At 50.7% G+C, this 25,824-nt stretch overlaps 1 protein-coding gene across 1 annotated transcript in view; it reads right to left on the minus strand.

Moving 5' to 3' along the window:
- LOC138267778 (mast cell protease 2-like) overlaps nucleotides 1-25,824 on the minus strand; it is a 127,816-nt gene that overhangs the window by 39,036 nt on the left and 62,956 nt on the right. The window contains exon 4 of the mRNA XM_069216978.1: nucleotides 22,767-23,030. Coding sequence (XP_069073079.1) covers nucleotides 22,767-23,030 — 264 coding nt within the window. The remainder of the gene's footprint in view (nucleotides 1-22,766; nucleotides 23,031-25,824) is intronic.

Genomic DNA, 25,824 nt, shown 5'->3' on the forward strand with positions numbered 1-25,824 from the left:
TCACACACACCACTCACACTACACCCAAGGCACCACAAAGACACCCCAGGATCTCAGAGGAGGAGCTAAGGGACATGGTGGAGGAAATTATCTGTGTAGAGCCACAGCTATTCAGATCACAGATGCAGCAGACATCCATCGCTAGGAAGATGGAGCTATGGCGGAGAATCATGGACAGGGTCAACGCCGTGGGACAGCACCCAAGAACAAGGGATGACATCAGGAAGAGGTGGAACGACCTACGGGGGAAGGTGCGTTCCTTGGTAGCAAGACACCAGATAGTACAGAGGACTGGCGGTGGACCTCCACCTCCTCCCCCACAACTAACAACATGGGAGGAGCAAGTCTTGGCAATCATGCATCCTGAGGGCCTGTCAGGAGTAGCAGGAGGACTGGACTCTGGTAAGTCAAATCTCTATTACTAGCACCCCACTACTTGCATGACACCCCTACCCTCACCCCCATCACCCCACCATCTCACATACATCCCACCATCACACCCCACCCATCCCAATACCAAGCCCTGCATGCACCACCAATGCATGGACATCACTCACAGCCCTGCATGGACACCCATCACTAAAGCATGCACATTAGAGAGAATCACCCAGCCCACAAAATAACTACTCACACAAGGCAAAGCTGACAGGGGCAATCACAACCATGCAGGGCAACACCCACATGAACAACATGTCACACGCAGAAACAATAACTCTGCATTTACATCCCCACCGGTCCCACACCCAACGTCACCGGAGAGGAGGTGCCAACAACATCCAGTCCCCCCAGAGAAGGGGCCCACAGTGATGACAGCAGCTCTACTCGCTTAGATCAGGATGACCAACTTGGCCCATCAGGGACCTCCGGACAGTCGGTTACCCAGGCACAGTCCCATACCATCACAGAGCCTCCCCCCTCAGGAAACACCACCACAGCACCCACCCAGCGGGCCCATACCTCTGCCCCCAGGACAGGTCAATCAGCAGTGTGACCCCAGGCAACCCCACAAACAGAGGACGATCAGGGACCTGGGGTCAGTGGCAGTGGGCACACGGTTCAGGGGACAGAGCACAGGACAACAGGGAAGCTAGGAGGACTGCTGTGCAACAGGGGGAGGAAAGGCCCAGGGAACCGACCCTCTAGGAGGCACTCAACAACATCCTGGGAGCATACCACCATTCCCAGGAGATGATGGGCCAGATACTGCCCAAGTTGCAGGAGACTCAGCGGCTGCAGGAGGGACAATACCTGGGGATCAGGGAGGACCTGAGGGACATCCACACCACACTGGTCACCATTGCAGGGGTGCTGGCAGACATGGCCAACACCATGAGGGAGGCAGTGGCACACCAACTGGCCCCTGACACTAGCCACACCGATGAACAGCCCTCAACCTCCGCTGACGCTAGTGGACTGGAGGCGCTGCCACAGGAACAACAGGCCACCAGCACTCCACCCCCACAGAAGGAGAACCACCACGCAAACGGTCCCTGCGATCCAGGCAGAAGCCAGAGAACATTGCCAAGACCCTGTAGAAGGCTGGCCTGGGTTGTAGTGGGTACCGTTGGTACTTACACCTTACACCAGGTCCAGTTATTCCTTATTAGTGAAGTAGTAGTGTTCTAGCAGCTTAGGCTGATAGAGGTAGCTATAGCAGAGCAGCTTAGGCTGAACTAGGAGACATGCAAAGCTCATGCAATACCACTTATAGTTACACAGTACTTATACATAAGTAAAGACAATACTCAGTGTTACCAAAAATAAAGGTATTCATTTGGGTGACACAGTACCAAAAATATCTTAGAGACAATACTCCTTCTGGAGGTAAGTATTATTATACACAATATATACACTAGTAACCAAAATCAGGTACGTAATTAGACATAGGGTAGTGCAAATAATAGGAAATGCTATAGAATGCAATGGGAGAAGATAGGTCTGGGGCAACACAAACCATATACTAAGAAAGTGGAATGCGAATCACAAATTCCCCCCTAAACAAGTGTAGTGTGTGCAGAATCGCTGGGAGAGTAAGAATACAGTAAAGGTAAGTAAATTAATTACCCCACCCCAGAGACTAGAAAAGCAGGAGTAAAGTACTGCAAGTTTCCTTAGGACACACTACAGCTCGTTTTTGGGATTTTGCAGCAGCCAACCAAGTCTCCAAAGAATAACTGCTGGATTATTGGACCTGAAGATCTGCAAAGGAAGGCGACCAAGTCCAGAAGTCGGAAGAAGTTCCAGTAAGTACAGGAGCCCCTGCCAACCCAGAAGAGGATGCAAAAGAAGAGCCCACGGTTAGTTGAAGACTGCATAATTTCACCCTAGGAAGATGCCAGCGGGTTCCTGCATAATGCAAAGATGTCCCTCAGCTGTTTCTTCTTGTCATTTTCAAAACAACTTCCATGCTTGGAATCATTAACCTCACTTGAATAAAATATCAGAAACTGGTTGGATTATCGCCTGTTTATAACTCCAAATTTATTACATCTCTAAAAATGATTTAAGTGGGTTCTCAACTCTTGTGTCTTTTGATAACTTTTCTTTGGGGTAAACTGGTCCAAACCCCCACTTGACTACCCACTGTTCAAATTTAAAAATTTGGGCAACTGATTTAGGAAGGGAGAATTGGACCTTGGGAACTGGTGTTTGTCGTCTTGGAAGGTGCCTGTTTGGAGCAAGGGAGTGACTCCGTCACTCCACAGGAGGTTTCTTTGGTTCTTCTGGTACAGGATGAAGACAGGGAGTCCCCAGAGCGTGCACACCGTGGAAACTGTTGCAGTTGCAAACTTGGAGCTGAGGTTGCTGAAGAAAAGTGTCTCTTGTAGACACTTTGTTGCAGTTACAGCGTTTCTTGGAGCAGGCTGCAGTTGATACCTGGTCAGAAGTTGTTTCAGAGGATTCCTAAAGGAAACCTGCAAGCAGAATCTGAAGAGAACCCACAGGAGAGACCCTAAACAGCCCTGAGAGGGGGATTATCTACCTTATCAGGTATGGACCTATCAGGAGGGGTCTCTGGCGTCACCTGCTGGCACTGGCCACTCAGAGCCCTCCAGAGTGCCCCCACAGCTTGCAAAGCAAGATGGCTGAAGTCTGGGACACACTGGAGAAGCTCTGGGCACCACCCCTGGGGTGGTGATGGACTGGGGAGTGGTCACTCCCCTTTCCTTTGTCCAGTTTACTGCCAGAGCAGGGGCGAAGGGGTCCCTGAACTGGTGTAGACTGGTTTATGCAAGGAGGGCACCATCTGTGCCCTTCAAAGCATTTCCAGAGGCTGGGGGAGGCTACCCCTCCCCAGCCTGTAACACCTATTTCCAAAGGGAGAGGGCGTAACACCCTGCTCTCAGAGAAAATGCTTTGTTTTGCCTTCCTGGGACTGGGCTGCCAAGACCCCAGGAGGGCAGAACCCGGTCTGTGAGGTGGCAGCAGCTGTTGCTGCACTGCAATCCTCAGAGAGCTGGTTTGGTAGTACTGGTGGTCCATTGTGGACCCCCCAGGATGCATGGAATTGGCTCCCCAATACCAGATTTGGAATGGGGGGGACAATTCCATTATCTTAGACATGTTACATGGCCCTATGCGGAGTTACCATGGTGAAGCTACATATAGGTACTGACCTATATGTAGTGCACGCGTGTAATGGCATCCCTGCACTCACAAAGTCCGTGGAAATAGCCCTGAACTATGTGGGGGCACCTTTGCTAGTGCAAGGGTGGCCTCACACTTAGTAACTTTGCACCTAACCTTCAGGTTAGACATATAGGTGACTTATAAGTTACTTAAGTGCAGTGAAAATGGTTGTGAAATAACGTGATGACGTATGCGTTATTTCACGCAGGCTGCAATGGTAGTCCTGTGTAAGGGTTTGTCGGAGCTCCCTATGGGTGGCAAAAGAAATGCTGCAGCCCATATGGATCTCCTGGAACCCCAGTACGTTGGGTACCTAGGTACCATATAATAGGGACTTATAAGGGGGTTCCAGTATGTCAATTGCAATTGGTAAATAAAGTCACTGGCCTACAGTGACAAATGTAAAAGCAGAGTGAGCCTAAGCACTAAGGTTCTGGTTAGCAGAGCCTCAGTGACACAGTTAGGCACTACACAGACATACACATTAGGCCACAAACAATGAGCACTGGGGTCCTGGCTAGCAGGATTCCAGTGAGACAGGCAAAACATACTGACATATATTTTTTTTTATCTATGAGCACTGGGGTCCTGGCTAGCAGGATCCCAGTGACACAGTAAAAACACACTGACACACACTCACAAATGGACCAAAAGTAGGTGTAACCATGCTAGAAAGAGGCTACTTTCCTACAGACGCCCACCAGGAAATAAGACTCTCCTGTCATCCTTGTGTGCTACTCTGTCACCCTGTCCACCTTGAACTGCCATTGCTCCACTTCCTATTCCCCCTTGGACAATGCACCTGTGATACAAATAGACTGAACTATATCCTGGACTCTCCTCCACCCCCACCAGCCTATAGCAATACCCCATCCACTTATAGCACATGAATAAACATCCCTGTACAAAATAAAAGTTTTGAGTCTGTCAAGTGATTGAACTATGTATTTGTTTGAAAATCTGTAAACATTGCAATTCAACTGCACAGTCATGTATACTTAGGTATGGCCTGTAGTTTGCTGCAGTCAGTACACCAGGAGCCAGAGTGGGCCACAGATATCTGTGAATAGACATGTCACAGGGCACAGTAAGTGGCCATAGTAGTGGGATCGTCAGCCTGCCAGGGAAAAATTACAACACAAAACTTCAATGGTAGGTGAAGTTACAGTGTCTTACCTATGTGTCACTTGAAGTACTGTCGAATGATTGCTGTTCTGTTGTCCACATCCTCGTCCTCTGCCTCATCTTTGTCACTGTCCATAGGCTCCACTGCTGCCACACGCCCATCTCCAGCCTCATCCTCCTGCAGAAAAGGCACCTGGCGTCTCAAGGCAAGGTTGTGCAACATACAGCATGCCAAAATGATCTGGCACACCTTGTTGGGTGAGTAGCACAGGGTACCACCTGTTAGACGGAGGCACCGAAACCTGGCCATCAGGAGGCCAAAGGTTCGCATTATAATTCGTCTTGTTCACCAATGTGCCTCATTGTAACGTTCCTCTGCCCTTGTCCTGGCATTCCTCACTGGGGTCAGTAGCCATGAGAGGTTGGGGTAATCAGAGTCACCTGCAAATATCGAGGGATACTAGTTAGCCAGACACTAACCCTTAGGCCAACCCCACACCCATATACCAACATCCACTGGGTGGGGACCGTGGGCTCATCTATTAGCCACACCAGTGCCTCTGGAATTGAGCCATCACATATGGGATGTTGCTATTCCTCAGGATAAAGGCATCATGCACAGACACAGGATACTTTACATTCACATGGGAGATGTACTGGTCCGCCGGGCACACTATCTGCACATTCATAGAGTGAAAGCTCTTCCGATTTCTGTTCATTTCTCCGGGGGACAAATGCAATATGTGTACCATCAAGTGCCCCAATTATGTTGGGGATATGTCCCATTGCATAGAAATCAGTTTCACTGTGGCCAAATCCTCAACCTGGGGGAAAATGATGTAGCTGCGCATGTTTTTTATCAGGGCAGACAACATTCTGGTCAGCACGTTTGAGAACATTGGCCTGTGTGGATGGACAGGTGGAAATGAGGTAATGCCGCTGACATTGTGCGCCGTTGCGGGAGGCGGTCGAGTACCGCTGTGCAACTCCTCTTTGGTTAAAATTGGGCCCTATGGGTTACAGTAGCCAATGGTGACATACGCCGGAGGTGACGGTACGCACCGCGCAGACGTGACTGCCATTTTCTATGTGTTCACTCACTTGCTACCCGACCTTCAACAGGAGAGGACCTACACTGCAAGTGCTGCTGTGACCTGTGTCTGGAACCGACCATGGCTCATGTCACTGGGGAAAGGGCCTCTGCCTTCACCGCTGCGGAGCTGGAGCAACTAGTGGATGGGGTCCTACCCCAGTACCAAATGCTGTATGGGCCTCCAGACCAACAGGTGAGTATACTATGAGCACGATGCATGGGGCATGAATGCATGGAGTGCTGTATGTGAGGGCCTCGTGTAAGGGGGTGGTTGAGGGGTCATGGGCAGCGTGCTGCATGTATGGTGGGCAATGTCTTAAGGGGATGGGAGGGCTATGGTGGGCCATGGGTGTAACAGGCCGGATGGTATGACTGATAAAATTTTTCTATGTTTATTTGTCTGCAGGTCAGCGCCCATCAGAAAAAGGGTATATGGCGTGCCATCGTTAAGGATGTGCGGACCCTGGGGGTCTGCGGCAGGCGGAGCACCCACTGTCGCAAAGGGTGGGAGGACCTGAGACGCTGGGCAAGGAAAAGGGCGGAGGCCCAGCTGGGGAGGGCCTCCCAATAAGGAAGGGGTGCCCGTTGAACCCTGACCCCCCTGATGTTCCGCCTACTGGCGGTGGCCTATCTGGAGCTGGATGGGCGCTTGAGGGCATCACAGCAGCCACAAGGGGGTGAGTACAATATACTACTTGCGCGTGGTGGGGTGGTCTCTGGGTGGGGGATGTGCGCCTGTTGGTGCCCCTAGGCCAGGCCGGACATTGCAGGGGAGGTTCCATGTTGGGCATGGACTGATGAACTCCACCTCCAAACAAGCTAGTGGGCATCCACCACTGGGCAGGGCTCTGTGGGTCTAGGTATGCTGCAACTGGCGTTAGGTATTACTGTCCATGGCCTGGTGACTAGCATTGTGTCTGGTAGTGCTTTGCTTAGTGCGTAGGGCTGTCCCCTGTGTGTCGTGTACGCCAACGGTGGTGGTGTTGCTGCCATTGACTAAGTGTATCCTCTGTCTCTTTCCCCCCCCTTTTTGTTTTGTCATCCTGTCCTTCTGTGCATTAGCATCATCTGGTGGAGGAGCAGAGGCACCGGCGACGGAGGGAGCTGCATCCTACATGGTCCAGGAGGCCGAATCCACTGACGGTGAGGGCACCAGTGGGACGGAGGGCACGGGGAGCACCACGGCGGAGACAGGAGGGGACAGTTCTGAAAGTGATACCTCCTCCAATGGAAGCTCCCTACTGGTGGCAGACAGCTCTGAGGCCACCCCAACTACAGGTACAACCCCCACCCCCCAGACCAGCACCGCCCTCCCAGCAGCCCCTCAGTGAGTTTCCCGTGCCTGCTCACCCAGGAGGGTGGGCATCTCCTTCACCCCAGGCACCTCAGGCCCTGTCCCAGTTAGCCCTGCTGCCCTGAGTCAAGAGGCTATTGACCTCCTGCGATCCATCTCTGTTGGGCAGTCAACCATAGTGAATGCCATCCAGGGCCTGGCAGGGCATTTGCAACATACAAATGCAATCCTGGAGGGCATTCACTCTGGCGTGGCGGCCCAACAGAGATCATTCCAAGCTCTTGCCTCCTCCCTGATGGCAGCCATTGTTCCTGTCTCTAGCTTCCCTCCTCCAACTTCCTCTGCCCAGACCCATGCCCCTGAACCCCAACCTATCCCAAGCAGACATTCAGAACAGCATGCACTCAAGACAACACACAGGAGTGGCTCAGGCAAGCACAAGCACCACACATCATGCACTCACACAAACACCATCCAGATGCTGACATAACAACATCCACTGCCTCCACTGTGTCCCCCTCCTCATCTACCTCCCTCCCATTAGCATCTCCACTCACACCTGCATGCGCTACATCCACACCCACCGCCTCCATCACCATCACACTTATCACTACACGCCCCTCACTGGCAGTCACCACCCTCACATCCATGCACACGTCCCCTGTGTCCTGTCCCACTGTGTCTCTGCCCCCCTCCTCCCAAATTACACTAACACAAGCACTCAGACACCCAACAGCCATCCACCTCACAACAGCATCCAGCCCATGCACCTGCACCCAAACACAGCAGACAGACACCTCCTACAACCACTCCCTCTTCCTCCACTCCCAAACCTTTGCCCTCTTCCCGCCCCAGTGTCCCTAAGAAGCTTTTCCTCTCTGCAGTTGACCTTTTCCCTACCCCTCCCCACCCGCCTCCTTCACATTGGGCCAGGGTGGGCAGAACCCATGCCAGCACCTCAGCCACCCAGTCCTCGGCCACTGTAGTTTCAGCAGCTTCTGCAGGTTAGAGAGGCTCCAAGGAGACACCCATCAGCACTGGCAGTGTGCCTTCACCAGCTTTCAAGGGGAAGGGCAAGGAGGCACCACCAGCTTTCAAGGGGAAGGGCAAGGTGGCACCACCAGACGGCAAGGAGACACCACCAGACGGCAAGGGCAAGGAGGCACCACCAGGTGGCAAGGGGAAGGAGGCACCACAACACGGCAAGGGCAGGGGCAAGGCGGCACCACCACACGGCAAAGGGCCTGCCCCTGCAGGCAGGAGGGACAGGAGGCCTGGTGCTGTGACAGAATCTGAGCCCCCAAAACCAACCATGGTGCTTCATCCGTCGGAGGCTTCAGGGGAAGGGCTGGAGCCTCCCCCTACCACTGGCAGCACCGACACCAGGACCACTGCCAGCACCGCCACCTGCACCACCATCAGCACCACTGCCAGCAGCAGCAGCCCCAGTGGGCAGCCGTCTGAGGCTGCAGGGGACGGGCAGGAGCCTCCCCCCACTACTGGCATCCCAGACACCAGTGTGTAGTCCTGCCTCCATGGAGCGTAGTGCGTCCTGGCCCCTGCAAATCCTTTGACTGTGACCTTGCACTCCCAAAGATCTGCATCACAGGGCACAAGGCCCCCTCCAGAACCAGTGGAAGAAGGCATCCACTCACCATATCCTTGCCAGGATGAAGCACACTGGGCACAGGGCCCCCTCCAGAACCTTTGGAAGAAGGCATCCACTCACCGCATCCTTGCCAGGATGAAGCACATTGGGCACAAGGCCCCCTCCAGAACCAGCGGGCAAACCACCCACTTGAGAGACTGTGGCCTTGCACTCCATAAGGACTAAGCAGTGGGCAAACCACCCACTAGAGAGACTGTGGCTTTGAACTCCCCAGGACCAAGCAATGGGCATGTTGCCCCCTCCAGGAGGAGTGCCATTGTACCATCTTCCGGCTGAGGTGCCCCCCATTCCCCATCCCCCTGAGGTGCCTGTGTATTTTCGACCTGATTCCCCAGCAGTGTTCTCTCCGTGTTGATGCAGGAGTAAGATGGGGCCTTGGCCTATGTGATGAGGCCCTGTGGCCCACAGACATTATGGACTGGGCAGTGTCCCTCCATTTGTATATCTGTAAATACTGGTTCGATGGCATGTGTAGCGGCAGATACACATGTTGTGCATAGCCCGCCATCTGGTGTTGGGTCGGAGTGTTACAAGTTGTTTTTCTTCGAAGAAGTCTTTCGAGTCACGAGACCGAGGGACTCCTCCTCTTTGCTTCCATTGCGCATGGGCGTCGACTCCATCTTCGATTGTTTTCTTTCCGCCATCGGGTTCGGACGTGTTCCTTTTCGCTCCGGGTTTCGGAACGGAAAGATAGTTAGAAATTCTGAAAATTACGTCGGTATTGTTGCGTTCGGGATCGGGTTAGATAGAATCGACACCGAATCGAATCGTGAAGAGCTCCGGTAGCCCTTCGGGGTAATTTCGATCCCCCGTCGGGGCCTGGTCGGCCCAACCGCGTGTAACATCGAGGCTGATGGAACGGACCCCGTTCCGATTCTGTCCTAAATGCCACAACAAATACCCATATACAGACCAACATTTGGTCTGTAACCTGTGCCTGTCGCCCGAGCACAAGGAAGAAACTTGTGAGGCCTGTCGTGCGTTTCGATCCCGAAAAACGCTCCGTGACCGGCGAGCCAGAAGGTTACAGATGGCGTCCACGCCGACAGGACACCGAGAGTTCGAGGAACAAGGAGAAGAAGAGGAAGCCTTCTCTATCCATGAATCGGACTCGGAGGAATTCGACGTCCACGAAACAGTGAGTAAGACGTCGAAGCCAGCACACAAGAAAACAGACCAGGCCCAGGGGACGCCACTGCCAACAGGCCATGGCTCAACCCATAAAGTCGGTGACCGCCCATCGGCATCGAAAAAGGCCGAACTAGTGCCGAGATCGTCCGACTCGGGTCGAGACACAGGCATGCAGCAATCTCGGGACCGAGAAAGTGCTGCCGACAAAGATCGACGCCGAGACGGCGGAGCCGAAGCTGCTCGACGCAGAGACAGCGGCACCGAGGAGGATCGACGCCGAAAAGTTTCGACTCCAAAAAAGAGGAAAGTCGCCTCGGAGCCGAAAACGAGTAAGGACATAGTTTCGGTGCCGAAACGACCGGCAACCGAGCCAACTACCAGCTCCTATTCAGAGGAGCAATCACTGTCCTCTCAATTGCGCAGACATAGATTCGAGGACGAGTTACAATCCACTGAAGTGGACCACACTCAAAAGCGGATCTTTATACAGAGTGGAACAGGGAAGATCAGCACCCTTCCCCCTATTAGGAGAAAAAGGAGACTTGAGTTCCAAACACAGGAACAAGCACCACAAACAAAAGTGGTGAAGAAGGTAACTCCGCCACCCTCTCCTCCACCTGTGACTCACATATCACCGGCACAGACTCCGTCACACTCACCGGCTCACACCACCATGAGCCAAGATGACCAGGACGCTTGGGACCTATACGACGCCCCAGTGTCAGACAACAGTCCGGAGGCGTATCCTATCAAGCCCTCACCACCAGAGGACAGCACAGCGTATTCACAGGTGGTAGCTAGGGCAGCAGAGTTCCATAACGTGTCGCTACACTCGGAACCTGTCGAGGATGACTTCCTTTTCAACACCCTCTCCTCCACCCATAGCACCTACCAGAGCCTGCCTATGCTCCCAGGAATGCTAAGTCACGCAAAGCAAATCTTCAAAGAGCCTGTCAAGAGTAGAGCAATAACACCAAGGGTGGAAAAGAAATATAAAGCACCGCCCACAGACCCTGCTTTCATCACCTCACAACTGCCACCAGATTCAGTTGTAGTAGGGGCAGCTCGCAAGAGAGCCAACTCTCACACATCAGGCGATGCACCACCCCCGGATAAAGAAAGCCGCAAGTTCGACGCAGCCGGAAAAAGGGTCGCAGTACAAGCTGCAAACCAGTGGCGCATCGCTAACTCTCAAGCGCTCCTAGCGCGATATGACAGAGCCCATTGGGACGAGATGCAGCACCTCATCGAGCATCTACCCAAAGATTTACAAAAAAGGGCGAAACAGGTGGTTGAGGAGGGACAAAACATCTCCAATAACCAAATACGCTCCTCTATGGATGCAGCGGACACAGCTGCAAGAACAATTAACACAGCAGTAACCATAAGAAGGCACGCGTGGTTACGAACATCTGGCTTTAAACCGGAGATACAGCAAGCGGTGCTCAATATGCCATTCAATGAGCAACAATTGTTCGGACCTGAAGTGGACACGGCAATTGAGAAGCTAAAAAAGGACACTGACACTGCCAAGGCCATGGGCGCACTCTATTCCCCGCAGGGCAGAGGCACTTTCGGCACCTTCCGCAAAACAACCTTCAGAGGGGGGTTTCGGGGTCAGGCCACACAAGCCAGTACATCACATTCAACACCGTCTACCTACCAGGGACAGTACCAAAGGGGAGGTTTTCGGGGCCAGTACAGAGGAGGACAATTCCCTAGAAACGGGAAAATTTCAAAGCCCAAAAACACCTGCAACCAAACAGTGACTCACAGGTCACTCATCCCCTCCACACAACACCAGTGGGGGGAAGAATAAGTCAGTATTACCAATCTTGGGAGGAAATAACAACAGTCACTTGGGTCTTAGCAATTATCCAACATGGTTATTGCATAGAATTTCTCAAAATCCCTCCAAACATACCACCAAAAACACAGAATATATCAAAACAGCATTCAGACCTTCTGGAAATAGAAGTTCAAGCATTACTGCAAAAGAACGCAATAGAACTGGTACCAGGTACACAAATAAACACAGGAGTTTACTCACTGTACTTTCTAATACCAAAAAAGGACAAAACACTGAGACCAATCCTAGATCTCAGAACACTAAACACCTACATCAAATCAGAACACTTTCACATGGTCACGCTACAAGAAGTGTTACCATTGCTAAAGCAACAAGACTACATGACAACCTTAGATCTCAAAGACGCGTATTTCCACATACCGGTACATCCCTCGCACAGGAAATACCTAAGGTTCGTATTCAAAGGAATACATTACCAATTCAAAGTATTGCCGTTCGGTATAACAACCGCACCAAGAGTCTTTACAAAATGCCTAGCAGTAGTAGCTGCACACATCAGAAGGCAGCAAATACACGTATTCCCGTATCTAGACGATTGGCTAATCAAGACCAACTCACTGACAAAGTGTTCACACCACACAGATCAGGTCATACAAACCCTCTACAAACTCGGTTTCTCCGTCAACTATGCAAAATCACACATTCTGCCGTGCAAAGTACAGCAATACCTAGGAGCAACAATAGACACAACAAGGGGAATAGCCACTCCAAGTCCACAAAGGGTTCAAAATTTCCTAAAGGTTATACAAACCATGTATCCAACACAAAAAATACAGGCAAAGATGGTATTACAACTCCTAGGCATGATGTCCTCATGCATAGCCATTGTCCCGAACGCAAGACTGCACATGAGGCCCTTACAACAGTGCCTATCATCACAATGGTCACAAGCACAGGGTCACCTTCTAGATCTGGTGTTGATAGACCGCCAAACATACATCTCGCTTCTATGGTGGAACAGTATAAATTTAAACAAAGGGCGGCCTTTCCAAGACCCAGTGCCACAATACGTGATAACAACAGATGCTTCCATGACAGGGTGGGGAGCACACCTCAATCAACACAGCATCCAAGGACAATGGGACGTACATCAAACAAAGCTGCATATAAATCACCTCGAACTGCTAGCAGTTTTCCTAGCGTTAAAAGCATTCCAACCCATCATAACCCACAAGTACATTCTTGTCAAAACAGACAACATGACAACAATGTATTATCTAAACAAACGGGGGGACACACTCGACACAACTGTGCCTTCTGGCACAAAAAATATGGCAATGGGCAATTCACAACCACATTCGCCTAATAGCACAGTTTATTCCAGGGATCCAGAATCAACTTGCAGACAATCTCTCTCGAGATCACCAACAGGTCCACGAATGGAAAATTCACCCCCAAATTCTAAACACTTACTTCAAACTTTGGGGAACACCTCAAATAGACTTATTTGCAACAAAGGAGAACGCAAAATGCCAAAACTTCGCATCCAGATACCCACACAGGCAGTCTCAAGGCAATGCCCTATGGATGAACTGGTCAGGGATATTTGCATACGCTTTTCCCCCTCTCCCTCTCCTTCCATATCTAGTAAACAAATTGAGTCAAAACAAACTCAAGCTCATACTGATAGCACCAACATGGGCAAGGCAACCTTGGTACACAACACTGCTAGACCTATCAGTAGTACCCCACGTCAAGTTGCCCAACAGGCCAGATCTGTTAACACAACACAAACAACAGATCAGGCATCCAAACCCAGCATCGCTGAATCTAGCAATCTGGCTCCTGAAATCCTAGAATTCGGACACTTAAACCTAACACAAGAATGTATGGAAGTCATAAAGCAAGCTAGAAGACCATCCACTAGACACTGCTATGCAAGCAAATGGAAGAGGTTTGTTTGCTACTGCCATCATAATCAAATTCAACCATTACACGCATCTCCAAAGGATGTAGTGGGTTACTTACTACACTTACAAAAATCGAACCTGGCCTTCTCTTCCATTAAAATGCACCTCGCAGCAATATCCGCATACCTGCAGATTACCCATTCAACTTCACTATTTAGGATACCTGTCATTAAAGCGTTTATGGAAGGCCTCAAAAGAATTATACCACCAAGGACACCACCCGTTCCTTCATGGAACCTCAACATCGTCTTAACAAGACTCATGGGTCCACCTTTTGAACCCATGCATTCTTGCAAAATACAATTCCTAACCTGGAAAGTTGCATTTCTCATCGCCATCACATCTCCGTTTACAATACAAGAACCTTTTATCCAAATACACAAAAATAAGGTAGTCCTAAGAACCAATCCTAAATTTCTACCAAAGGTTATTTCACCGTTCCACTTAAATCAAACGGTAGAACTACCAGTGTTCTTCCCACAGCCAGACTCGGTAGCTGAAAGGGCACTACATACATTAGACATCAGAAGAGCACTAATGTACTACATTGACAGAACAAAAGACATCAGAAAAACTAAACAACTGTTTATTGCATTCCAAAAACCTCATACAGGAAACCCAATATCAAAACAGGGTATAGCCAGATGGATAGTTAAGTGCATCCAAATCTGCTACCTTAAAGCAAAAAGGGAGCTGCCCATTACACCAAGGGCACACTCAACCCGAAAGAAAGGCGCTAGCATGGCCTTCCTAGGGGATATTCCAATGCACGAGATATGTAAGGCAGCCACATGGTCTACGCCTCACACATTTACTAAGCACTACTGTGTAGACGTGCTGTCCGCACAACAAGCCACAGTAGGTCAAGCCGTACTAAGAACTTTATTTCAGACTACTTCCACTCCTACAGGCTGAGCCACCGCTTTTGGGGAGATAACTGCTTACTAGTCTATGCACAACATGTGTATCTGCAGCTACACATGCCATCGAACTGAAAATGTCACTTACCCAGTGTACATCTGTTCGTGGCATTAGTCGCTGCAGATTCACATGTGCCCACCCGCCTCCCCGGGAGCCTGTAGCCGTTTGGAAGTTATCTTCAACTTTGTACATTTGTAAATATATTATTTAAACCTTAATTGGTACATACTTATTCACTCCATTGCATGGGCACTATTACTAACACACACAACTCCTACCTCACCCTCTGCGGGGAAAACAATCGAAGATGGAGTCGACGCCCATGCGCAATGGAAGCAAAGAGGAGGAGTCCCTCGGTCTCGTGACTCGAAAGACTTCTTCGAAGAAAAACAACTTGTAACACTCCGACCCAACACCAGATGGCGGGCTATGCACAACATGTGAATCTGCAGCGACTAATGCCACGAACAGATGTACACTGGGTAAGTGACATTTTCATTTTGAATTTTGAGGACGTTTTTCTGGATTTTTATCTTATTACACTCATTTTAATCACTTCCTTTTGTCCTTGCATTATTCCTGAGGGGTACAGGGTGAAAATGTAATGTTACTGCATCTGTTTGTGTGTATGGTGTTGGTGGTGGGGGTGAGGGTGTGCGTGTTGCGTGTTGCGTGTGTGTGTGTGTCACTCTCTTTTTCCTCCCGCTCCCCTGTGTGCTAGGAGGCAGTACTCACCGTGGTCGTCGTCGCTGGCGTTGGTATTCCTGGTGTAGTATACCAGCATGGGGAAGATCTGCAGTTCGGGCTCCATGGCGTCGTGGTTGTTCCCTCAGTCTCCAGAGGTGAGTCCTTTGACTTCTGTGTTCTGTTTCCGTCGTGCTTTTGTTGTTGTTGGTACCGCACCGGAAAAGGTGGCGGATAGGCCTCTTGTAATACAGTGGGCAGAACCTTGTCTTCTGCCTGGCTATTGGCGGTTACCGCTGCGGTACCTGTTGCTGCCACCGTGGCAGTCGGTGTGTTAAAGTGGCTGTCCGTGTGAGCGGTTTCTGACGTGGTCATAAGTCCATTTTTTTTGCCTCTGGCTTGTTGGTGGTATTACCGCCGCTTTATCACCGACCGCCAGGGTTGTAATGAGGGCCTATGACCTTTGAAATTCTGCTTTTTCTTGACGCCACACTTAACATTTTAAATTGTCCTTTTAATACATGCTCTAATGTCCTTTTAACTTGTCATTATTGACATTCCTATATATATATGCCTTTGGTTGAATTTTAGTAGCTTTTATACATAATTAGGCTTTGAACCACCTTTGAACCGGCAAGGGGAGGGTGTTGTGTAGCCATTTTAGCTATGGTTTTAGACACGCTATTTTAGCAAACTAGGTCTGCCGATGTGCACTTTAACCTAGATATTTTTAATTCTAGCTTTGTTATATTATTTTAACAATAGCCACATTTGGGGTATTGTTTTATTTTCTCTATCTAGTTATTCTTTCCTAGGTCAGCACTACGTTCTTAAACAAGACATTTCTTTCACTCTGTGTTTTTCTCAAGGTTGCAGTAAGATAGGTTGCCGGCAAAAGTGGTATGCTTTGTCTCCAATGTTCACAGAAACATACACATTCTTACGTGGGGATCCTTTCTTGGAACATCACGTTTTATTATAAAAACACTACTTTGACCCATGTACGTTAGAGGGAGATTCCAGTCAGATGACCACGACTGTATGCTGATTGCTGAGTGTTTTGCTACAGCTTCTTATGTAGACTACAGGCCTCTTGCTCAGGTATGAGGGATGAGGTCTTCCCATGGGAACATGAAGGGCAGAATTAGAGCTTAACATGCTGTGCTCTAACATAGTCTAGGTAGGAACTAATCTTAAAAAGTGTAGTTACAACATGGTAGTGTTATTTTTGTTTTTCACTCTCCTTGTCACAGTTTTAATCCTGTCATGCTTCATCGTCCTAGTTATTGCAATACATGCTTTATTATCTAAGATGCAGTTACTTCAGTAAACCTTACTGAACTATACTCTACCTCTGATTGTCCTTGCATATGTGAGACTAATGTAACTGAGAGAAATGGATGAGATCTGAGTGGCCACGATTTCCCTGAGGAGTCATTTGTCGTGCGCCCGGTTGCCCAATGATCCCTGCTCTTGGGTGGGGATGAGGAACTGCTAGTTAGCCGAAACAAAACCCGGATAGGCCGACCTGAATCACCTGGTGTGGGATCAGACTCAGTACCCCGCAGTACAAGTAATTATGCCACCCGAATCCAGTAGTCTCAATAGGATAATGAGAACCTCCCCAACATCTGGACATGGCTGAAACATCAGGGCATTTCCATGGTGGTTGAACACCTAGCGTGTTCTCTGAAAGGCAGGGTGGACTAACTCAGCTGAAGATGCCTAGAGGATCACTAATGGCATCTCCATCCGGAAGTGGTGCAAGGTCTTTTTCAGAGATTGCCAATAGTGAGAGGTTTTGTCTGCTGGAGTTTCTCAGGTGACTCTCACTTGGAGATGCTTTCCGTCTCAAGTGGATCTCCAGCCTACTGTACGCCTATGCTTACATCTCACTTTTGCCCCGAGTTCTCAATAAGACCAGGAATGACAGAGCCCATGTTATTCCTGTGGCATCAGATTGGGCACAAAAAGTTTTGCATCCCAAGCTGTTGAACTTGAACATTGGTCCCCTGATAACGCTATCTCTTTGAGAGGATCGTATGTCACAGCAATATGGAAGGGTCCTGCACCCGAACTTGCACACCCGTCGCCTTCATGTGTGGAAATTGAGTGACAACAGTTGACAGCTTTCGACCTTCCTCCAGAAATCTGTGATGTTATTCTGGGCATCAGGCATTCCTCCACCAAGTTGGTATACCCCTGCGGCTGGGAGAAGCATGTGGCATGGTGTGTTCCTAGGAACATTAATCTTCTTTCTGCACCTTTTTCCCTGATCCTTCTGTTTGCTACATCTTTGGCCCAGCTAGTCTCTGCTCTGGGCACAGTTAAAGGTTATTTATCGGCGTTTCTGCATTTTTGAGATTGCTGGACCAACCTTCTTTATTCAAGTCACTTTTGTAGCTTGATTATATTCCTCACAGGTTTCATCCCAGGCTATTCAACATGCCCTAGTGAGATCTAAACCTTGTCCTGACTTTTTTAATGTATGCACCCCTTGAGCCTCTACACAATTGCTTTCTTTGGTTACTGAGCATCACAACTGTTTTTCTAGTAGCCATTACATCGGCCAGGAGAGTCAATGAATTGCAGGCACTCTCGGCACACCCTGCCAATACCACCTTCTCTCTGGTCAAGCTGGTGCTCCGGACACGTGGCTTCTTCCTTCTGAAGGTTGTGACTCCTTTCCATGTAGGCCAGAACATCACCCTGCCCACCTTCTTTGTGCCACCTTATCCTTCCAAAGAGGAAAAGAGACTTCACCATCTGGACCCAAAAAGAATGTTGCTGTTCTACCTTGATTGCACAAAAGAGTTCTGGGTGAACTGTTAGTGGGATACATGGTGGCCAAGAAAGGAAAGGTAGTACAGAAACAGACCATCTCAAGATGGATAGTGGTTTGCATCAAGATCTGGTAGACAATGGCCAAGAAGCAACCCCCAGAGGTTCTGCGTGTTCACTGCATTAGTCTGCATTGTCCCTGTCCTAGACATCTGCCAGGCAGCAACGTGGGTGTCTGTGCACACGTTCTCCAAGCATTACTGCCTGGACAGTCAGCTCTGCTGTGACTGCCACTTTGTCCATTTAGACTTCCTGGTCTTAATCTGTTCACAGCCTCCCCCACCCCCCTGGGAAGGTACTGCTTGAGTATCTATGGTAAGGTAAGAAATCTGTATCAGATTAACAAATTATTTACCTTAGTAACTCCTTATCTAGTAGAGTCTATCTTGTCCCAAAGTCCTTGATGACCCTCCCATCATACCTGCTCTGCAAACAGATTTCTCCATCTAGGTTAACCCTTATACTGTCCTAACATATGCACACTGGGACATCAGTAACCTTTGTGGGTCTGTGAAACTGGCGTGGAAAGGTCATGGATGACACGGGTGCACACATGGAGGAGTGACAGAGGGCACGGGTGCATACATGGAGCAGTGACGGAGGGCACTCGTGCACACATGGAGAAGTGACGAAGGCACGGGTGCACACATGGAGGAGTGACGGAGGGCACGGGTGCACACATGGAGGAGTGACAGAGGGCAGGGGTGCACACATGGAACATTGACGGAGGGCACAGGTGCACACACGGAGAAGTGACAGAGGGCACGAGTGCACACATGGAGAAGTGACGGAGGGCAGGGATTCACACATGGAGCAGTGACAGAGGGCACAGGGGCACACATGGAGAAGTGACGGAGGGCACGGGAGCACACATGGAGCAGTCACGGACGGCACAGGTGCACACATGGAGCAGTGACTGAGGGCACGGGTGCACACACAGAGGAGTGACGGAGGTACGAGTGCATGCAGTGACGAAGGGCACGAGTGCACACATGGAGGAGTGAGGGAGAGCACGGGTGCACACATGGAGTGACAGAGGGCACCCAGTGACGGAGGGCACGGGTGCACACATGGAGCAGTGATGGAGGGCACAGGTGCACAAATGGAGCAGTGATGGAGTGCACAGGTGCACACATTGAGCAGTGACGGAGGGCACAGGTGCACACATGGAGGAGTGAAGCAGGGCACGGTGCACGCAGTGACGGAGGGCACGGGTTCACACATGGAGTAGTGACGGACGGCACGGGTGCACACATGGAGCAGTGACCGAGGGCAGGGGTGCACACACAGAGCAGTGACGGAGGGCACGGGTGCACACATGGAGGAGTAACGGAGGACACTGGTGCAAACATGGAGGAGTGACAGAGGGCATGGGTCAGCACATGGAGCAGTGATGGAGGGGCGCAGGTGCACACATGGAGGGTGATGGAGGGCAGGGGTGCACACACAGTGATGGAGAGCACAGGTATTCACATGGAGGAGTGATGGAGGGCATGGGTGATGGAGGGCAGGGGTGCACACTGATGGAGGGCAATGGTGCACAAGTGGAGCAGTGATGGAGGGCACGGGTGCACACATGGAGGAGTCATGGAGGGCACGGTGTACACATGGAGGAGTCACTGAGGGCACGGGTGCACACATGGGGCAGTCGCGGAGGGCACGAGTGCACACATGGAGCAGTGACTGAGGGCACCGGTGTACACACAGAGGAGTGACGGAGGTACGGGTGCATGCAGTGATGGCGGGGCACAGGTGCACACATGGGGGAGTGACTGAGGGCACAGGTGCACACACAGAGGAGTGACGGAGGTACGGGTGCATGCAGTGACAGAGGGCACAGGTGCACACATGGAGCAGTGACGGAGGGCACAGGAGCACACCTGGAGCAGTGATGGAGGGCACAGGAGCACACATGGAGGAGTGACAGAGGGCACCCAGTGACGGAGGGCACGGGTGCACACATGGAGCAGTGATGGAGGGCACAGGTGCACACATGGAGCAGTGATGGAGGGCACAGGTACACACATGGAGCAGTGACGGAGGGCACGGGTGCACACATGAGGGAGTCACGGAAGGCAGGGGTTCACACATGGAGCAGTGATGGAGGGCACAGGTGCACACATGGAGCAGTGACGGAGGGCACAGGAGCACACATGGAGGAGTGACAGAGGGCACCCAGTGACGGAGGGCACGGGTGCACACATGGAGCAGTGATGGAGGGCACAGGTACACACATTGAGCAGTGACGGAGGGCACGGGTGCACACATGGAGGAGTGACGGACAGCACGGGTGCACACATGGAGCAGTGACGGAGGGCAGGGGTGCACATCTGAAGCAGTGACGGAGGGCACGGGTGAACACATGGAGGAGTAACGGAGGGGACTGGTGCAAACATGGAGGAGTGACGGAGGGCACGGTGAGCTCATGGAGCAGTGATGGAGGGCACGGGTGCACACATGGAGCAGTGCGAAGGGCACGGGTGCACACGTGGAGCAGTGATGGAGGGCACGCGTGCACACATGGAGAAGTGACGGACGGAGGGCACGGGTGCATACATGGATCAGTGACGGATGGCTCCGGTGTACACACAGTGGAGTGACGGAGGTACGGGTGCATGGAGTGATGGAGGGGCACAGGTGCACACATGGAGGAGTGATGGAGGGCACGGGTGACGTAGGGCAGGGGTGCACACACAGTGATGGAGGGCAATGGTGCACACATGGAGGAGTGATGGAGGGCAGGGGTGCACACACAGTGATGGAGGGGCACAGGTGCACACATGGAGGTGTGATGGAGGGCACGGGTGACGGAAGGCAGGGGTGCACACAGTGATGGAGGGGCACAGGTGCACACATGGAGGAGTGATGGAGGGCACGGGTGAAGGAGGGCAGGGGTGCACACACAGTGATGGAGGGCAATGGTGCACACATGGAGGAGTGACGGAGGGCATGTTTGCACACATGGAGGAGTGACGGTTCACGGGTACACACATGGACAGAGGGCAGGGGTGCACACATTGAGCAGTAACGGAGGGCAGGGGTGCACATGTGGAGCAATGAGGGAGGGCACGGGTGCACACATGGGGCAGTGACAGGGCACGGTTGCACACACAGAACAGTGACGCAGGGCACAGGTGCACACATGGAGTAGTGACGGAGGGCACGGGTTCACACATGGACAGAGGGCAGGGGTGCACACAAGGAGGAGTGATGGAGGGCACGGGTACACACACGGAGCAGTGACGCAGGGCACTGAGGGAGGGCAGGGGTGCACACACGGAGGAGTGACGGGGGGCACGGGTGCACACATGGATAGAGGTCAGGGGTGCACACACGGAGGAGTGACGGAGGGCACGGGTGCACACATGGACAGAGGGCAGAGGTGCACACATGGAGCAGTGACGGAGGGCACAGGTGCACACATGGAGGAGTGATGGAGGGCACGGGTGATGGAGGGCAGAGGTGCACACAGTGATGGAGGGCAGTGGTTCACAGATGGAGGAGTGACGGAGGGCATGTTTGCACACATGGAGGAGTGACGGAGGGCACAGATGTACGCAGTGACGGAGGGCACGGGTTCACACACGGAGTAGTGACGGAGGGCACAGGTGCACACATGGAGGAGTCACGGAGGGCACGGGTGCACACATGGAGCAGTCACGGAGGGCACCGGTGTACACACAGAGGAGTGACGGAGGTACGGGTGCATGCAGTGATGGAGGGGCACAGGTGCACACTTGGGGAGCAATGAGGGAGGGCACGGGTGCACACATGGGGCAGTGAGGAGGAGTGGACTGAGGGCACAGGGCACACACAGGAGTGACGGAGGTACGGGTGCATGCAGTGACGGAGGGCACAGGTGCACACATGGAGCAGTGAGGGAGGGCACTGGTGCAAACATGGAGGAGTGACAGAGGGCACGGGTGCGCACATGGAGCAGTGATGGAGGGAACGGGTGCACACAGGGAGCAGTGACGAAGGGCATGGGTGCACACGTGGAGCAGTGATGGAGGGCACGGGTGCACACATGGAGCAGTGATGGAAGGAGGGCACGGGTGCACACACAAAGGAGTGATGGAGGTACGGGTGCATGCAGTGATGGAGGGGCACAGGTGCACACATGGAGGAGTGATGGAGGGCACGGGTATACACATGGACAGAGGGCAGGGGTGCACACATGGAGCAGTGACGGAGGGCACAGGTGCACACATGGAGCAGTGAGGGAGGGCACAGGTGCACACATTGAGCAGTGACGGAGGGCAGGGGTGCACACATGAAGCAGTGACAGAGGGCACGGGTGCACACATGGAGCAGTGACAGTAGGGCACACGTACACACATGGAGCAGTGAGGGAGGGCACAGGTGCACACATTGAGCAGTGACGGAGGGCAGGGGTGCACACATGAAGCAGTGACAGAGGGCACGGGTGCACACATGGAGCAGTGACGTAGGGCACAGGTGCACACATGGAGCAGGGATGTAGGGCACAGGTGCACACATGGAGCAGTGACGGAGGGCACAGGTGCACACATGGACAGGGGTGCACACAAGGAGGAGTGACGAAGGGCATGGGTGAACACATGATGGAGGAGTCTTACCACCCCGGCGTCCTTCCCTTCGTTGTGCTTCCCGGCGCACAGCATGGAGTCCTTCAGGCGACGTCCCAGTCCCAGCTCTTCTTTGCACACAGCATTGTCCACGACGGTTACATTGACTTCTCTGAGCACATTCGACATGGGCCCATCCACCTGTGTCCACCCCCAGCCGGCCACACTGCACACCGTGCCAGCCGCAATGTCCCGGGCTCTGGACGGAAGAGGGATGACCTGCACCATGTGGTTTAGCACGGCTGGCTTGCTGAGCTAGGAGGTAAGAGAGGGATCAGTCAGGTGGTGGTCCCATCAACCCCGGGTCAGTGCCCCTCCTACGTCTGTCAGCCACCACGGACCAGGAGGCTTGTGTTGGGGTCTGTCCCCCCCGTTACTGCCTGCTCCTCTAAGATTCAAGGCCACTAGAAGTGGCCCACGCTACGGGCAGTGTAAAATATAGAGAGACAAAGTTCACGTTGGTAAACACAGTCGATGAGTTTAATCCATGTCGCCCCAGCCATCCAGCCACCGATCTCAACCGTCTCTCCGCGTCACCTTCATTCTATCACTCGAATCAAGGTGATCGCGTGCGGTGATCGCATGCCCTATACATCACACATCTCCCTTTTATACAATGAAGAAAATTGATACAGGAGTAATGTTCCTACATAACCGTGAGATCAATCAAATGAGTAGATACAGAAACTCTGTACTATGTACACCCCAAACATATGATCATAAACACCACCTTTGTCAAATGAGAACATAGTCTTTAAGATGTCCAGGACTTATTTTCTTTCTACTACTTCTCCTTATTCCATCAAACTCATCAGTGTCATGTCGACCATTATTTTGTGTTTTTGACCAAACATTGTCTCTGATACCTCTGAACTTTTCAGTACTTACACTCCTTTCCACCGCCCCTCTCAGCCGAACCACTCTGTTCATGTTCCAAATCTTGCCATCTGAAGTTTTGACAGCATTCTTGAATAGTTTAATCACTAGAAGAGGTCTAGTGAACTTTGACCCGTCTAGACATCCAACGGGTGCCTTCTCCTTCACCACATCACCCACAGCTATATTAATTTTACACACTTTCTTTCTTGTATCAAATTCTTGCTTTCTTTTATGTATGAGCCTTTCTTCTCTATCCCTCCACTCCTTGTGGACTAAATTATATCCATTTTTTATGCACTCCATCCATCCAAATTGGTATTGGGTATCCTTTTCCTGAACAGTTCAAAAGGAGATTTACCGGTAGTTGAATGTGAAGAGAACCGATAAGCTGTGATCCTTTTCAAGAGTTCTTCTCGCCAATTCAAAGCGTTCCACTTTGCAAGTTGAATGCTTTCTTTTATGTACTTGTTGAATCTTTCGACTGCACCATTAGTTTCTGGATGATATACCGCTGACCTTTTATGAGATATGCCACAACTACTCATAAATTTCTCAAAGACTGTCGAACAAAATTGTGGACCATTATCTGACAATAATGACTTTGGAAAACCTTCTTTCCTAAAAATGTCTTCTAAGAAGGTCATCACACTAGAAGAGGAAACTTCATGCACATTTTTGACTTCCACCCAACTGGAATATAAATCTATTAACACAATTAGATATGGGGTAGAATTTTCACCTGGTAAAGGACCAACAATATCTATTGCTACCTCATCCCAGGGTTTGCATGGTAAATTGCTACAATACATAGGTGCATTACAAGTTTTTGGAATTTTGTCACTACGTGCACATTGTATACACTCTCTAACCACACGCTCTACTTCTACATCCATACCTGGCCACCAAAAATGTGTTCTTAAATTTTCTTTTGTCTTAACTATCCCAAGATGACCTTCATGGGCTTGATTCATTATCCTGCATCTTAACACTTTTGGTGGAATCAATCTTTTTCCCCTCAACAATATACATGTATCCACCGCCAATTCATCTTTCATCAACCTCCAAACATTTCCTAGAACCTTAAACTTAACAGTTTCTAAGGCCTCACACACTCCACTCAACTCTACATCAACGCCTCTTTCCATTCCTGTTCAGTTATTACTCCACATGTAACTTCAGACACATCACAACAAACTTCACACACAATTTCCTCCTGAAAATTTATATCTTTTTGTTCCTCATCCTTCCTGTTTTCCTCCACTAATCTTGAAAGGCAATCCGCACTAACATTCAATGCGTCTGGTAAATACTCTACCTTAAATTTAAAATCCTGTAGCCCGATGATCCACCTTCTTATTCTTGCAGAAATGCAATTAAGACCTTTACTGCCAAACACTTCTACTAAAGGTATGTGATCAGACAAAACCACAAACTCCGTGTACCACACAAAATGTCTAAATTTATTCAGTGCCCAATATATGGCCAGCGACTCTCTTTCAATTACAGAGTAATTCTTCTCAGCTCCACTCAAAGATTTGGACGCACAAGCAATCATCCTTCTCTTACCTCCATCATCTTGCATCAGAACCGCACCCAAACCTTTTGCACTGACATCAGTGACAATGGCAGTTGACCTACCCGGTTTAAAGGCTTGTAAGCAGGGAGCATTTTCTAGTTCTTTTTTAATTTTTACAAACTCTTCTTCACACATGGAATCCCATTTGAACTCTCTTCCTTTCTTTAGAAAATCTCACATATTCACAGTTTTCTCCGCCAAGTTCCTAATGTACCTCCCATAGTATTCTACCATTCCTAAAAACGAACTCACTTCTTCCTTAGTTTGAGGAGAGACTAACTTCTTAATAGTCAAAACCAAATCTGGTTTGGGTCTTACCCCATACCCTGTAATCAAATGTCCCAGGTACTCAACTTCTGTCAAACCAAACGACATTTCTTTTTCTTCATGGTAAGACCAGCACGACTTAGACATTCCAAAACCAACCTTACTCGTTCCCAATGTTCTACCGCTGTGTCAGCGTAAATTAACACATCGATTTCAGATCTAAAGTGGAGAAGTACTTTGCTCCGCCAACCATAGATACTATCTCTTCGATATTTGGAAGGGGAAATTTATCCACCACTACCTCTCTATTTAGAGCCCTAAGATCCA

The sequence above is a fragment of the Pleurodeles waltl genome, chromosome 12, assembly GCF_031143425.1.
Source record: "Pleurodeles waltl isolate 20211129_DDA chromosome 12, aPleWal1.hap1.20221129, whole genome shotgun sequence".
Taxonomy (NCBI): Eukaryota; Metazoa; Chordata; class Amphibia; order Caudata; family Salamandridae; genus Pleurodeles; species Pleurodeles waltl.